The sequence below is a fragment of the Lepidochelys kempii genome, chromosome 2, assembly GCF_965140265.1.
Source record: "Lepidochelys kempii isolate rLepKem1 chromosome 2, rLepKem1.hap2, whole genome shotgun sequence".
NCBI lineage: Eukaryota > Metazoa > Chordata > Testudines > Cheloniidae > Lepidochelys > Lepidochelys kempii.
This window is the reverse complement of record NC_133257.1, coordinates 114,166,838-114,183,158: the sequence shown is the minus strand read 5'-3', so window position 1 is coordinate 114,183,158 and position 16,321 is coordinate 114,166,838. Positions and strand designations below refer to the sequence as shown.

Here is a 16,321-nt window from a genome sequence, read left to right as displayed (position 1 = left end):
GCAATTTTTCAGTAATAGTGTGCTGTGACCCTTTTGTATTTTTATGGCTGATTTTGTAAGCAAGTTGTTTTTAAGTGAGGTGAAACCTGGGGGTACGCAAGACAAACCAGTCTCCTGAAAGGGGCACAGTCGTCGGGAAAGAGACAAGGTGGGTGAGGTTATATCTTTTATTGGACCCACTTCTGTTGGTGAGAGAGACATCTTAATTCCCACAGCACGAAGAGTCTGAAGAGACTAGTAGCAGGAACTCACATAGCACTGAATACACCCTCTGAATAAACATACATTGACAACTAACAAGCAAATATATATCCTATGTATTTTAGAAAGGCAATTGTTTTGCTTTCAAGCGATGCAGAGCTCTTCTTCCAGGTCTGGAAAACTACTCAGAATGTCACAGCAAAATACAAAGGTGGAACAGATTGTTAAACATAAGGAGTTAACAAATGTTCCTTTTTCTGTCAGAAATTGCCCTGTGTGTTCACATACAAATTATTTTATATCATTTAGTCTCATGCCCTAAGCCAGGATAATTAAACCACTTTGGAAGCAACTTTAGTTCTAACTTCACTCCTTTGGTTGTATGCCTCCTTTCCAAGCAAGTTCCCCATTTAGCATCTGGGCCTTTAAATTTTAGAGAAACAGTTAGCTGCAGGCCTATGGAAGCCATTTTACAAGCAATTACAGCTTACTACCACAGTCTGCAGCTTCTTCTCCTGCAACCAGTGAGTGTTTGATCTTTTGTCCTTAGTGTTTGTTTTCTAGGTTAAGTTTTGCTCATTTCTTTTAGGGTACGTATAAGCCACTTGTCTGTTTTGTATGAACTTACTGGACACTTGCAAATTTAAAGGCCCCAACTGTTTTGCATGGCTTCTCCCTAATTCATGCATTTAGATCTCTTGCAAAGTAGCTGTCTGGTGATAGCCAGTAAGGCAACGAGCATCCCAGATAGATCCTACTCACATCTAGCTCAAAGTAGACAAGTAAAGAAGCTAGAAAAGGGTTTGCAGGTCTGCTGAAGGAAAAAGAAAAGAATCAGCTGTTTCTTTAAATGTTCAGATTTACACTAGATCAGGGACTACACCAGAACCTCAAATCATAACCCCTTCCTCACTATTTTTGGGGGAGGTTTGGATTCAAGGACTTTTGATCTGAACCGCTCTGGGTGGTTTTGTGTTCTGTTGGGAAAAAAACCATGGAGAGGACCATTTCATCCTATTTTGGGATTCCTCTTTCAGTTTGACTGGTGGAAATACTGTAAAACCTGGGTTTTTTTGTGACATTTTCTACCTATCAAAAATGGCTCGTGCTTCACTTTTGGATGCACAGACCCATGGGCCAAGCTCTTAAGTGGTGTGAATGGTTACTGAACAATATTAGAAACTTTTAGCATTAAAAAAAAATTATTAGTCCTATTTTTTGTATCTCTCTGCCTGTGTATTTGGATTGCAGTGGCTACCTTGAGTCCAAGCCAAAGCAAAATTGGAAAATAACATATTTTTAAGACCTCAAATGCTACATAAGAGTTTCTCTGGAAAAAATTAAACAAATTTAAGGTCTGCTAACTCTTGGCTGTCCAGATGTAGAAAAGCATATTATATTATCAGAAAGAGCTCAGAATGCAGGCTCAAAAATGGTACAGTGCCCCTTTCTCTGCTGTGGCACACAAGATACTGAACCTTAAAAAAAGTCAGTCCTGGACTTTGGAATCATTTGGGGGGAAACATGCATGTTGTGTGAGGAAAGAGGAAATCTTTTTGTGGCTGATGCTTTTAATTTTAAGAAAAGTTGTGGTTGCTTAAAGCTGCTCACAGGTTAGAATTGTAGGTAGTTCTGGGGTAGATGGATAAATGGGCACAGTACAGGTAAGACTATTAAAGGTCTGTAATAGATGCAGTTCATCACATGCTGTGGGCATCAGGACTAGGAATCATCAAAATTTTACAATGCAACATTTTTTTGAGAGAAAACTGGGTTTTTCACAAAATGAAAATTCTCATGGAAGGTGGTGGTGTTTTTTAAAAAACTGAATCCATCATAGAATGAAATGGTTTTGGTTGATCAACAAAAAATCAAAAATTTCCACAAAGAAAATGTCGTTTTCTGACCAGGTGTAATCATGCCCACATATACGGTATATGTGTGTACATAATTTCAATGGATTAGATAAGTATGCAAGATAAACTTATTTGATTGAGAAACCATAAGCAATTTTAAGTAGTCTTATAACTATACATTTTATGTTTATGTTGGCTAGGTGAACAGCTGAACTCAGTCTCTGCATAAATGAGTTATTACTGACATACTGAGCTACTGATAGGAATAAAAGATGAGTCCAGTGTAACCGGTAGTTGTTAAGATAATGGCTGAGAAGGTCTGTTTCAAAGAAGAGAGCTAAAACAAAGAGATGAGATTTACTGACCAGTGATGGAGGGGGATAGTAAGGAGAAAGCAAACCAAGAGGGAGAAGGGTAACCTGATTGGGAAGAAACAGAAACCCGTTGTCATTGGCACCAAGGCTGGATATGGTTGTTAAAGAAGGAGAGGGAGAGATAGATTGGACTCTGGGGAGTCGACGTGCTAACTGAGACACTCTGGCAGCCTGCAGGATCGACAGAAATGTCTAAGGACATAAGCATATATAGTATTCTGTTTTCACTCAGTAGTACCTACAAGGTTTAAAGGGTGGGTGCAGTCTTTGACCTAACTGTATTTTATTCTGCTTATCTTTGAATTACTTTGGTTTTCTTGATCTTCTAATCGGCTTTGCTTATTTCAATTACCATGGTGCCAAGGAAACAAATTTCTAATTGCTGGTGAGAAGCAAGAGGGAGGAAAACGTATCTGCCCTGGAGCCCTCAGTCCAAGGCATTGGGCAAAAGACTGCCCAGTCCTACAGAGTGTCCTCCAGATGCTAGCTACAGTCAGTAAGCAGCTTGGGAGAAGCGTGGTGAATTTCAGTAGTGACATGCATAAGTGCCTGAAGGGCACAATAATTATAATGAAAAGTTATTTCTATATTTGCCAATAGGATTCTAGGCATACCATTATATTTTTCCATAACAGTAAAGGTTAAATGGTGGCATTAAGCCACTGTCCTGCCAGGGGTGCAGAACAAAACAACAGCACCCTAATGGGAGTTCCAGAGAGGTCTGGCACCTCAGGTCGACCTACCATTTCACCCTTCAGTTCTGTGCAGCATTCACTCTTCTTGGTGGCACACCATTTCTGTAGGCCAGCCCAGAGAAGGGTGGCACAATGGCTTTGCATTCTCTCCACCCTTCCCAGCCCCCTTTGTAGTCTGACCCTACGTCTCTAGAAGTATGCAATCACCACAACATTAGTCCACAGACATTGAGAACTTCATTTAAAACCATTAGGTTTGCTCTGCAATGAGAATGAGTTGGGCATTTATACAGCACCTTTTTTCTAGGAGGATCCTAAAACACTGTGAAAGCTCAGCAAACTAATCTGGGGCCAAATCCAGCAGTTTTTTTACATGGGCAAAATTCCTTGAGAGTTCAGTGGGATTTTTGTCCCAGAACAAAATGAGCACGGATGGAGGAAGATTTCGCTCTTGCATATTCCTACTACAGGAATACCTTCCCTTGGCCACTCTCATGTAGCCACCTATAGGGTGGAACCAGCAACCATTGAAGAGTGCATGGCAAGGCTAGACAATATCGTAGGCTTTGAATGTGAAGAACTGAACATGCATTTAAAATTACAAGAGCTGGGAAGAATGTAATTTAGCAAACAGTAGAAATATTAACCCAGGACTAATGCCCTGTACTTGTGTGAAAAATGCCATAGGATCATTAATTATCACAAGAGGCCATGATTTTATGTCTGCTTTGAGTAATAAAAACTATACAGTGTGGGTCAGATCCTCAGCTGGTGTAATTCAGTGGAGTTCTGGTCACTTCAAAAGTTCTGCATTAGTTTACATCAGCTGAGGATCATGCTGTGCGTGTAAAGTACCGGTACTTATTTTGCTCTCTGAGTCAGCCACCTGCACCTTCAAAATATGCATAGACTGAACTTGTCCAAAGGTCAGGGTATAGTGAGGGGTTGGACGTGGTGTTCTGGATTGGGTTTATCTTTGACCAACAGATCTTAGTGAAATTGAGTTCTCCTTTTTAGCTGATTGTATTTAGCCATCAGTTCCAAACACACTAATTTGAATTTAATTTGATGACTAGTTAGTATGTTCATTTTCCTTCAGTCAGTTATCATCTTGGGCATCAAATCATTTGTATTCCACTTGTGCTGCTTATATTGATAATCTCCAGTTGTTGTAACTGACTGTTAGGGTTAGGAAATAATGGAGAAACACCCATTATTATCCACAACTCTCTGACACCACATTCTACAGGCCATTACCCTCTGACCCCACTGAGAATTACCCAAAGAAACTACACCATCTGCTCAAGAAACTCCCAAAAGAAGCACAGGAACTGACACACTGACACACCCCTAGAGCCCCGACCAGGGGTATTCTATCTGCTACCCAAAATCCATAAACCTGGGAATCCTGCATGCCCTATCATCTCAGGCATTGGCACCCTGACAGCAGGATTATCTGGGTATGTAGACTCTCTCCTCAGGCTCTACGCTACCAGCACTCTCAGCTATCTTCAAGACACCACTGACTTCCTGAGGAAACTTTAATCCTTTGGTGATCTTCCAGAAAACATCATCCTAGCCACTATGGATGTAGAAGCTTTCTACATGAACATTCCACACAAAAATGGACTACAAACCATCAGGAATAGCATCCCCGATACCATCGTGGCAAACCTGGTGGCTGAACTTTGTGACTTTGTCCTCACCTACAACTATTTCAGATTTGGAGACAATTTATACCTTCAAGTCAGCGGGACTGCTATGGGTACCCACATGGCCCCGCAGTATGCTAACATTTTTATGGCTGACTTAGAACAACGCTTCCTCAACTCTCATGCCTTACGTCCCTACTCTACTTGCACTACATTGATGATATCTTCATCATCTGGATGCATGGGAAGGAGGCCCTTGAGGAATTCCACCAAGATTTCAACAATTTCCATCCCACCATCAACCTCAGCCTGGACCAGTCCACACAAGAGATCCACTTCCTAGACACTACAGTGCTAATAAGCGATGGTCACATAAACACCAACCTATACCAGAAACCTACTGACTGCTATACTTATCTACATGCCTCCAGCTTTCATCCAGACCACATCACAGGATCTATTGTCTACAGCCAAGCTCTAAGATACAACCGCATTAGCTCCGATCCCTCAGACAGAGACAAACACCTACAGGATCTCTATCAAGCGTTCTTAAAACTACAGTACCCACCTAGTGAAGTGAAGAAACAGATTGACAGAGCCAGAAGAGTACCCAGAAGTCACCTACTACAAGACAGGCCCAGCAAAGAAAGTAACAGAACGCCACCAGCCGTCACCTAAAGCCCCCAACTAAAACCTCTCCAGCGCATCATCAAGGATCTACAACCTATTCTGAAGGATGATCCCTCACTCTCACAGACCCAGTCCTCGCATACAGACAGCCCCCCAACCTGAAGCAAATATTCACCAGCAACTACACACCACACAACAAAAACACCAACCCAGGAACCAAATCCTGCAACAAACCCCGGTGCCAATTCTATCCACATATCTATTCAAGGGACACCATCATAGGACCTAGCCACATCAGCCACACCATCAGGGGCTCATTCACCTGCACATCTACAAATGTGATATATGCCATCGTGTGCCAGCAATGCCCCACTGCCATGAACATTGGCCAAACCGGACAGTCTCTATGCAAAAGAACAAATGGACACAAATCTGACATCAGGAATCATAACATTCAAAAACCAGTTGGAGAACACTTCAGTCTCCCTGGTCACTCAATAACAGACCTAAAAGTGGCAATTCTTCAACAAAAAAAACTTCAGAAACAGACTCCAACGTGAAATTGCAGAACTGAAATTAATTTGCAAACTGGACACCATCAGATTAGGCCTGAATAGAGACTGGGAGTGGTTAGGTCATTACAAAACCTAAACCTAATTTCCCCCATACTAATTTCCCCCTGCTGTTACTCACACCTTCTTGTCAACTGTCTGAAATGGGCCACTCTTATTACCACTTCAAAAGTTATTTTTCCTCCCTCCATGCATCTGATGAAGTGGATTCTAGCCCACGGAAGCTTATGCCCAAATAAATTTGTTAGTCTCTAAAGTGCCACAAAGACTCCTCGTTGTTTATCCATGAAGTAGTGAAACTTATTCATAAGACATTAAAAATAAACCTGCCTTGCACTTGTTTCATCAAACAGCAAACAATCACAATAGATAAATGAAGCAAAAAGCTGTCTTTGAGAGAGCGAGAGCAGGAGCAACTGTTCTGCATGCTACTCCAGAAGAGAATCCCTGGGGAAACCTGGTAATCTGTAGTACAGGGTAGCACAGTTCACTGGTTGTATGTCTCTCCAAGGAATAGAGGCATGCTTGTTTACAAACAGATCTCTAGCTACTATATCTTGCAGTGTTTGCCATGCGATTAAGAACAATTTATATTCCTAGTAGCAGAGATACTCTGGCTTTTGATCACAGATTTGGGGCCAAATTCTTTGTTCAGTTACAACTCTGCAGTCCCTCTTAAATCAATGGAAATGCACAGTTGTGTTTGAATGCAGAATCTGGCCCTTCATCTTTTTTTTCATCTCTATGGCTACCTGCACCAGTCCTCACCTGGCAAGTTTAAGCAAGAAAAGGCTATGGCCAAGTTTTCAAACCTGGGTGCCTACAGCAGTCATCCTATTTGCAAAGGTTTGGAGCACCTTGGATCCAGAGTTACTCAGCACCTGCCAAATTCAGTCCATTTCTATTTAGGTGGATGTTGAGATTCTAATTTTAGGCACTCTGATTTCAAATTTTTGGCCTGAGATTTTTGTGAGTCTTCACAAATTTGGTCAAGGATAAAATGTTTCCAGTAAAAAGATCCCCTCTCCCATTCCCCTTCCCAAAGCTTGCAATATTCCACCCTGGAACAAATCACAAATTTTCACACATTTGTTCTGAGTAAAATATATAAATTTCCCCCCCAACAGAAACCTTTTCATCTCAGAAACTATTTTTGAGGAGTGGGGGAAGGAGATTCAAAACCAGAGGGAAAAAAATAATCCTGCATTTTTTTTTCTCACTGTATAACATAACTACCTAAAATAATATTTTTTTCTGTTAGGTGGGTTTCTAAATGGGGTGTTTTTTTAAAAAACAAAACAAAACCTTGGCTCATGCCACCAACTCGTGGCTGCAGAAGCAGAAAGGAGACATTGAATGGTTGGTTAAAGACCACAAACATGCCATTTATCATGTTCCCTTGACAGAAGCTCTGATGCTTGCACTCAGGTACATCAATGTCAGTTTTCTGTCATCGGTAAACCCTTCCTAAACAGCAGCGGTCCATAGTTCAATAAATTCTACGCGTGGGTACAAAAAGTTTAGGCCAGGGGAATTTTGATTCTGTGCATCATGGTGTGAGAAGGAATCAGATTCCAATTATTGTCCTGGCAAAAGGCCCTTCTCCAGTTACATTAGGGAAAATTGATGTAACACCCATTTTTTGGGGGGAGGGGGGAGAGAAGGTGTTACTTAAAAAACTGGGGAGCTTTATTGGAGACCCAACACCTGCTTTGTGCCTGACCCCCATTTAGACAGGCACACAAAGCACTGCTCCATTATTTGGTCTGCTTCCACTCTCAAAGCACATTTCAATTTTTCGTTTGATTACACGTGGAAAAAAAAAAAGTGAACTGACCCCAAATCATACGGTTGAGAAACTCTCCAATGTTGTAGATCCAGACAATGAGGACAAGGTTACTGCAGAAAAAGGCCGCTAGACCCACTGGGCTGAAAAAGGTGAAGAGAGGATATACCCACTTTCCAGTTACAGAGTAAATCCACAGGACCCTAGACAAGGAGAGAAATGATTTTTGGTTAGGACCATTCAGTTAGAAGAAGAATTTAAAGATTTTCCATCCAGGAAGGAATATGTTCTCACAACTATCATGGTAAAGAATAAAACAGATCAACTAACAGTAAACTACTGATATGCAGCATCTCCACTGGGCAGTTAGAAAGCTGGACTCTTTTCTGTGAAGTACACATGTCATTTAACACGGATTAGAACACATGCAATGTTCTACCAGGACCAGCTTGGTACTATCATGACCCAACTTCCGTGAGTATAATGGTATTTAAATAACTGAAGTAAGTCTTCTCAGTTGAGAAATAGGGATATTTAACTATAATGTCCTTAACTATATTGTATAACAGCAAATGAGCTTTTCGACACATCTTTTTCCAACTGGTTGCCCTGGCTTTTCAGATCAGAGACACCTGGGGAGAGGAAAATGCTATTGCTCATCTGTCTGTCCCTTCAGCAGTGACCAGTCCATCGGGGAGCAGCTGGAGGAGGCAAAGATTCCCCAGCACCTCTTCCCTTTGTCCCATAGAGAAGGGGAAGGAAGAGCAACTGTAGGTAGGTAGCAGAGAATGTGGTGGCATTGTCCACCCTTTCCCCTTTCTGGGCTGTTTATAGGGCTTCATATCCTTCATTCTGTCCTGCTTCCTCTCCCCTCAAACCCAATCTACAGCTTGCTGTGGCTACCAGTTAACGTGAGTTATTTGCATACTGTGACTCTTATCGGTCAAAAGAGCCTTAAAAGATAATTTTTTGATTGATAAATTTTTTTTATAATACGACACATCTGTGGATAAGTGTAATTCAAATGGCACCTCACTGATCCGAATTGGATTACAATCTCAAAGGTAGTTCCCTGAAAAGACAGGTAACATAAAATTAGGAGATTTGTATTATATTAGGCCAGAAGGATGGGCTGAGGCTACATTGAGCTCCTTTGCGGTAGTGGGGGCATCACCCTTGTAATACAATCTGACAATGGAAGAAACCCGTGCATTTGGATCACAAAGTCCTGAGTTCTATTCCCCAAGGGCTTGTCTATGTGGTAGGGTAACATGCCCTATGGGGGTGTGGTTTCTCAAGCAGACTACCATGTAGCATGTGAATTGGTCCATGTAAACCCTGCTGGTGTGCACAAAAGGTTCTCTAGTGCCCTTTAATTTAGTGCTGTTTCAAACAGTTAAACAAGCCCCAGGTCCAGCAAGATTTAACTGGCAAGCATGTTGTTCATTTTTTGTGGCCATGGATCTCCGTAAAGCTGCCCCTTAGACTTTTCCCAGCACTGCCAATAGGGAGATATTCTGGTGATTTTTTCCCCACTGCCAGTATTTTCATAGGAGAGTGTGTCACTCTGTGAGAAAACACTAGCCTGCCACTTGGCTTTGTGAGTCATGCCTCAGGATATGTGTGTCACATAGATACCCCACCAGAATTAAGATATGTCACAAATCTGAGAAACAGGTAAATGCTAGAGAAAACAGTAGAAGTGTCCTTAAAGCAGGAAAACAGCTCAGCAGTAGTTAGAGAAGGCACTTGTAGGATATAAAAGAAGAGGTGAGTGAAGAAAGATTTGTTAGCGCTCAGTAAGAAGGTTGATGGAAGAAACTGGTTTTGCTGGTAATAGAATTTTATTGGGCTGAGCTTGGAAACATTAAGAGTAGAAACTAGTTTTATAGATCCATCATGGGTCCTCTGATCAGAGGAAACAACTGGGGTGTGAAACGACTAAGGAAATAAAAAAGCCGAAAAAAAGGCCTCAATAGTGATAACAGGAAATATTATCTACAAGACACTAATTGGAGACTCAGTGGGGAAAATGATGGAGTTGGCTTTTTTAGTATTATGTAGAGTCTATATGTATTTTTTTAATATGATACCCATGTCTCAGCCAATTACAGAGCCAATGATCCTAGTCTTAGGTAGTAGGAGATTAGATTGTGTGGATCAAATTTTTCAAACTTGGGTGCCTTAGGACAGGCACCTAAATCGATTTTTTTATTAACTTAAATAAGTGGCCTGATTTTCAGAGACGCCAAGCACCATCATCTCTCACTTGAGTTGATGGAAGTTCTGAGTAATCTGGCAGGCTGTTCTGGTGCATAAATACGTATTTGGTTGCCTGTCTTTAGGTACCTAAGTTTGAAAATTTTGGCTACAGTGAGCAGAAACAATGGACGGAATGGACCAAATTTTTAGCAAACATCTAAAAATGCATTATCAGACTTTGCACCCGTTGTACAATTGCACATTTTGCATATGTGATTATTGGTTCAACTCCCATACTATATTCAGATGCGTATTATTTTGAAAAATTAGGTATCAATTTAGAAATGGAATAAAAAGTAGTTTTGTGATAAGAAATAGAATAGAGTATCAAGTGACAACGAATAGTTCAGGGTAATCTTGAAGTAATGTTTGCACTTCTGAGCAATTATAGGAAGGGTACAACTTAGCTGATGGCCCCGGGGTAGCAAGTATACCAAAACGCTATAGTATTTGGGGGCAGCATGTATACATCAGTAAGACTTGATGTACCATAATAACCTAAAAGGAAGAAGACTTAGGGTTTCTCCTGTCCTCTCGTTACATGTTCCTGATTTCCACTAATCTTAATGGGAGCTACACTCTCACTGAAGGAAGAAAAGTAGTCCCTGAGGTGGTATTCAAAGAGATATGTAAAATCAGGACAGGCAAAGAACGTATTGATGCAAATTAGGTATTTGAGATAGCATTATTTCAAAATGAGAAGGTCATGAACTGAAGCTGAGCACAGGTATCTAGCACATAATATAATTGAAATGTTTTAATTCATTATCAAGATGGAGTGGACACATTACTGGAAAGCAATGGAGTAGAGACCCTCCATTTATGTACTTATTTTATTTAGTTACGGCTTAAGATGCAGTACGCACTATATGATTATTTATATTTTCTGAGCTTAGAAAGGGGGTATGATCTCCTTCGCTTTATGGCCCAAAGTACATTTCTGATGACTGGCACCTAAATTACTATCCTCTTTGCTGTTACATTGATTTTACAATTGAAATGGAAAAGGGCAGGCTCTTTTTAAGGTCTAAAATTGTATAACCCAAGAGTTCAGAGATACAAGCTTTGGTATTCTAAGACAGGGAAGAAGATTACAGGCCAGGTTTTTGATACTTTTAATTGATTTCAGGAGGATTACTTGTAGAGTAACGTCCTACTCAGCATGAGAAGGAGTATCAAAATCTGTCATTACAGGAATTCACTAACACGTCTGCCAGGTTTCTCACCACACCTGGCAGCCTCCCATGGTTGGAAACCACCCCTGACTTTTGAGTACAGCAAAAATAAATTTCTGTAATGAAACCCCACGTGGAAGCAGGACCTTGAAGAAAGGCGCATGTATGGGAAGCCATTCTGGCTTCTCTGCTTGACTCTTCCCTTGCTTTCCTGGCGAATCCAGCACCTCACATGGCAAATGGGCCACCTGAATCCATAGATATGGAAGAAAGGGGAGTAGTAAAGATGCTTCTTATGGAGGATAAGGCCACATGATTGGACTATTGACGATTCTGCAACATCAGTGAAGGCAGCAACAGCAAAGTGTTGGCACCTATAGGCTGGATGCAGAGATTTAAAATGTAAAGCAATGTTTTAGTATAAAGACTTTGGGGCTGAATGCTCAAAAGGAATTAGGCTCCTAACTTCTGTTTAGACCCCTAATTTCCATTGATTTCAATGGAAATTAGGAACCTAACTCCAGCTGATCATTCAGCTCATTTTGTTGCTGGGAACCTCAATGGAAATTAGGAACCTAACTCCAGCTGATCATTCAGCTCATTTTGTTGCTGGGAACCAAGGTGAGTAAAATGAAAGGTTCTGTGCTGTCTCCAGGAGACAGAAAGCACCAGCATGGAGATTGGCATGAATGTGCATGCAACAGTAGGAAACTGGAATACAAAGGGCAGGACTCTACAGAAGATGACACAAGGGACAAGTAACAGATAGCTATCTGCTTGGGGGCCCAATAGCCAGGATATGGAGTACTGTGATCTGTGCTTAATTTGTGCCAGGACTTGCCAGGGCTGAGCCCTGGCACCTCTAGGCTTGGGGGTTCATAGCCTCAGCACCTGGGGGCTTGCTGCATCAGTTAGGAAAGTAAAAAAAAAATTTGCTTGAGCCCTGGCACCTCTTTCATTACAAATGAAGCGCTGACTGTGGTATACTAGAAGCTGAAGACAACAGCAACTTAAAGGAAACTTTGGGAGAAACCACTAGTGCAGGATGTGACTAGAACTCGGCTTGGCCATGGTTGGCCTGGTTGTGATTGCTGATTATCTAGGATACTGATTCTTCATCCAGTGGGCGCTCCCAGAGTGGAAAAGCACTCTCCTTCTTTTCAGTGTGCAACATCTGAGACCGTGACCTCCGCTCACTGGAACATACATCGGTTTAGGCCCATGTTCTCACATCAGACAATACTTGCTGTGTGGTTTGGCAAGTTGATATTGTTGCAATCAAGGCATACCCCCACCAAGAAGTCTGGATAGTACTGGCTTAAAACAATTGGGTTTGCGTGATAGATCTCCGTCCTGCCTCTAGCTGAAACCTGGCAGGTCCATGTCAGATCCTTGTGTTACAAAACAAAAAGGTGATTTCTTCTCTGGTTTATTTAGGTCATTGTGGTAAGGGTGGCTGCTGTTGAGGTGAAGTTGTGTGGGGCAGAGGGCTCTGTGGGAAATGAAAATGCTAAAAGCATGCATCTCATGGCGTTATTCCTGTCCCATGGAGGTGGGGCAAGTTCCCAGAAGCATAGTTTGATCATGAAGACAGTAAAAGTCACAGAGCCTCAGAAGAGAACAAAATGTGGCTCAACGCTAAGTAATGCAGCAAAATGGTACATAGGAAAGGAATTTGGGACACAATGATCCTAATTTCATTAAGGTTAAGATTAGATTAGGATAAACCATTCCAAACACATGGTCATATAATGTAGTAGCAAAGTCCAATATTTCCAAGCCACTATAGAAGGATCTCAAATCATAAGTGCATTTTGTCTGTACAGTTTATGTTCTATTCTGGGTTTTCTTTTAGTGGGATTGAGGCAAATAATGTAATGACAAAGGCAAATTCATTCAGACTAATGTGTTCACCGCCATAGGTAAGAACTTGTAGAAACAAAGAATTCCCCAGTTCTTCCTCCTTTTCCAAAAGATGCCACACCTGCATGAGAAGCAAGCTTATTCTCTTTTTCCGGAGGAGGTCATTTAGAGAAAATCCCAGGGGGTTATAATACATAATTCTTACCAGCTGAGATAGGCAACAGAAACAAATCCTAATAGGATCAGTCCTTTCTTCTTTGGTGGATAACAGTGCGGGGTAGCGAAGATCTCCAGCAGAGCAAGTGGCAACACAATAGTGTGCTGGGAAGAAAAGGGGATATGTCAGAGAGTGGCAATAGTGTGTTGTGGTAACCAAATTAACCAAAACGCTTGTGGCAATGTGTACATACATGCAAATAAATTATTGGTTAACAGTATAGAATGCCACAGAAAAGCATGCCACTTTACCAGTGAGTAAATTCCCATGGTACAGCAAGCATTGAAAATTTCTTGTTACACAGAAAAAAGTATGATGATGAGGTGCTACTATAGAACACCGTACTGCTGTGCATTGTAATCGCTAATGGATAGTGCAGGAATTTACTGCATTATCAGATGTACAAGGAAAGTTGGAGTGATCTCCATGTATACAGTAGTACAAAGATCTTGTGGAATCTATCACTGTTTATTCTGAGATGGAAAGGAAAACCCTCTTGGCATTTTCTGAAAGACTTTCCATGCATAATTTAAGCCGAAAGGTGATTTGTTTTTTCCTTTAGGTAAATTTGGTGAAAATATCTCTAGCCATTTCTGAGACATTGGAGAGTGGGAAAAAATGCTTTAAACTCACCTTTAAATAAAAACCAATTTGGGGGAAATGTTATGTGCTGAAAGGTGAAGAATTGTTAGGATTAGAAAGCTACAAAGAGACAGAAATGTTAAGAATAGAAGTAAAGAATCAATTTCCAATACTGCAAACAGTGTCCCAAAGTTCCATTCCCAGACTGGTGATGGTTAAATATATTTATCAATGATCTGGAAAATGGTGTGGCTGTTGAGGTGACAACATTTGCAGAGTACACAAAATGTAGTTAGGTTAATAATGATTAGAAAAGACTGAGGACTTTCACAGAGACCTAACAAAGCTAGGTGAATGGGAAGCATGAAGACAGGTGAAATTCAGCATTGACAAATGCAAATTCATGCAAATTGGAAGGGATCTTTGAACTACGTGTGCACCTTGCTGTGTTTGTTCTAAGGCCCTTTCAGATCATAAATACCCCTCCCCCCATCCCCCAATCTACCTGTGGATCTCCATTTGTCTGTACAGAAAGGGAGTTTGTGCATCTGACTGGCACCGTCTCCACAACCAGGCCCTGTGTGTAGTGTGGAGTTGGGGCAGACTGGGGAAGGAGTGGTCGGGCTGAGGGCAGAGTTTTGGAGGAGACATATCTTAGTCCATCCAGCCCCACAGAAATTAACCAGAGAAGCTGATCCAACCCCAGACTGTATTAACTGTTTTGTGAGTCGCCATGGGGAGCTGCTGGAAGCAGATTGCAAAGCCTTCGTAGCATGCTCAGGGGAGTTGGGGGGGTGCAGTGGGCTAGCATTGCTGCTGGGGTACAGGGTCCACTTGGATATCACTGGCCTCTCACAAAGGGTCTTGAGGTCCTCCAGGTTTCGAGGTATTTTTTTCCCCTCCCCTCATACAGGGTCAACTTGGGTCAGCCTCAGGGAGGAATTTCTTGTGGGGATTTCCACATAGAAAGTCCACTTCTCTGGTTTTCAACATGAAAGACGATGCTCCGGCTCTAAATTAACTGTAACTACTCAGGAAGAAGCCCTGAGTGTTACTGTCAACAGCTCAGTGAAAACAGTTGTTCAATGCACAGCAGCAGGCAACCACAGCAAGGCCTGCTCAGTTGGGCTCCTAGTAACTAAGGCAATTGGTTTTACAGATAGAATGTGGGAAAAAACTGCAGCAGCAAACGTAATACATGATTTTTTCTGTGTCATATAATATGTTGCCTTTAAGGTCAGACCAAAGTCAATTGAAGTCACGGGAAATCTTTCCATTCACATCAGTGGATTTTGGATCAGGCCCATGCAGAGGACATGATGGCGTGGTATGAGATGTAAGTTTTATTGGCAGATGTTTGGGAGAGAGAGTTACTTTCTACCTCTAAAAGAGTGTGACACATTATGGCTGCATGCTGCAAGAGAGCACTTAGTAGATTCCTCTCACACATCCCTAGCATGGGAGGCCTCAGAAGCCGTTATTCAGCCCCATGTGGCTTGTTGCCAAATATCCTTCAGTTTCAGTTGTTGTATTCTACAAGCTAGATAACAAAGGTTTATTTGATTGTTCTAGTTCATCTCCCTGCCAGTGCTGTTGAGACTTCTCTCTGTTTTATTTCATACCCTAGACTAGAGTCCTACAACCCCCCTCAGTCAATAGCAGAGGTCCAGCTGTATAAGTTCAAGTGATTCTTGGATACATTTAAGTAGAAAAAGGTCTTCAGTTTGTACAAATTAATTTCCTCACAGTCCCTATAATTATGTCTTTTACTCAGAAATGTGTCCCAATTTTTCACATAACACCCAGTGTCCCAGGCGATTCCTTTGGGGGCACTCAATGACCTAGCTTTCCATTTCATCAGTGGAAACGTTTGTTTTTTCAATAACAACAAATTATTTGTTCAAGCCATATTGCTGTACTGAGGAAAATGTATTCTGTGTTTATTAGGCCCAGCCATTCAGTGGGAAGAGCAGTGTTTTGAAGTCAAGAGAAAATCAAATGAATTTACAGCAGATACTTATCAAAGCTGAGTTTGTTTGTTTGGTGTTGTTTTGCTCAGAATGAAAGTTAACAGTTGTTGAGTGGCTCACGATAAACTCAAGCAGAGCCCCAAGTTACTGAGGGGGGAAAAAAATCCTTCACTCGGAAAATCATGTTGAGTCAGAAGCTGGCAGCAGTGACGCCAACACATGTTTTATTAAAAAGTATACTCTGTGTTCTGTGTGAATAGTTCATGATCCTAACAACACTTTGCCACAAAAGACTTCCATTTTTTTTTAATTTTGAAAGCAAGATTGCCTTAATCATAGGCAGATAAAGAGAGATCCTTTTGTATGTTATAGGAATGCTCTCTAGTGAAACTTGTTCGTGTACAAATGGCTTCTTCTTTTATATTGGCTTCTCACTCTGGGTGAGTGTGTGTGTGTATGTAATTTTAATTTTCTAGTCTTTCTCAT

General features: G+C 41.4%; 1 protein-coding gene across 1 annotated transcript in view; it reads right to left on the bottom strand.

Moving 5' to 3' along the window:
* ADTRP (androgen dependent TFPI regulating protein) overlaps nt 1-16,321 on the bottom strand; it is a 48,007-nt gene that overhangs the window by 5,189 nt on the left and 26,497 nt on the right. Inside the window, exons 4-5 of the mRNA XM_073329454.1 lie at nt 13,272-13,387; nt 7,818-7,969 (exon numbers count right to left, since the gene is read on the bottom strand). Of these exons, the coding sequence (XP_073185555.1) occupies nt 7,818-7,969; nt 13,272-13,387 (268 nt within the window). The remainder of the gene's footprint in view (nt 1-7,817; nt 7,970-13,271; nt 13,388-16,321) is intronic.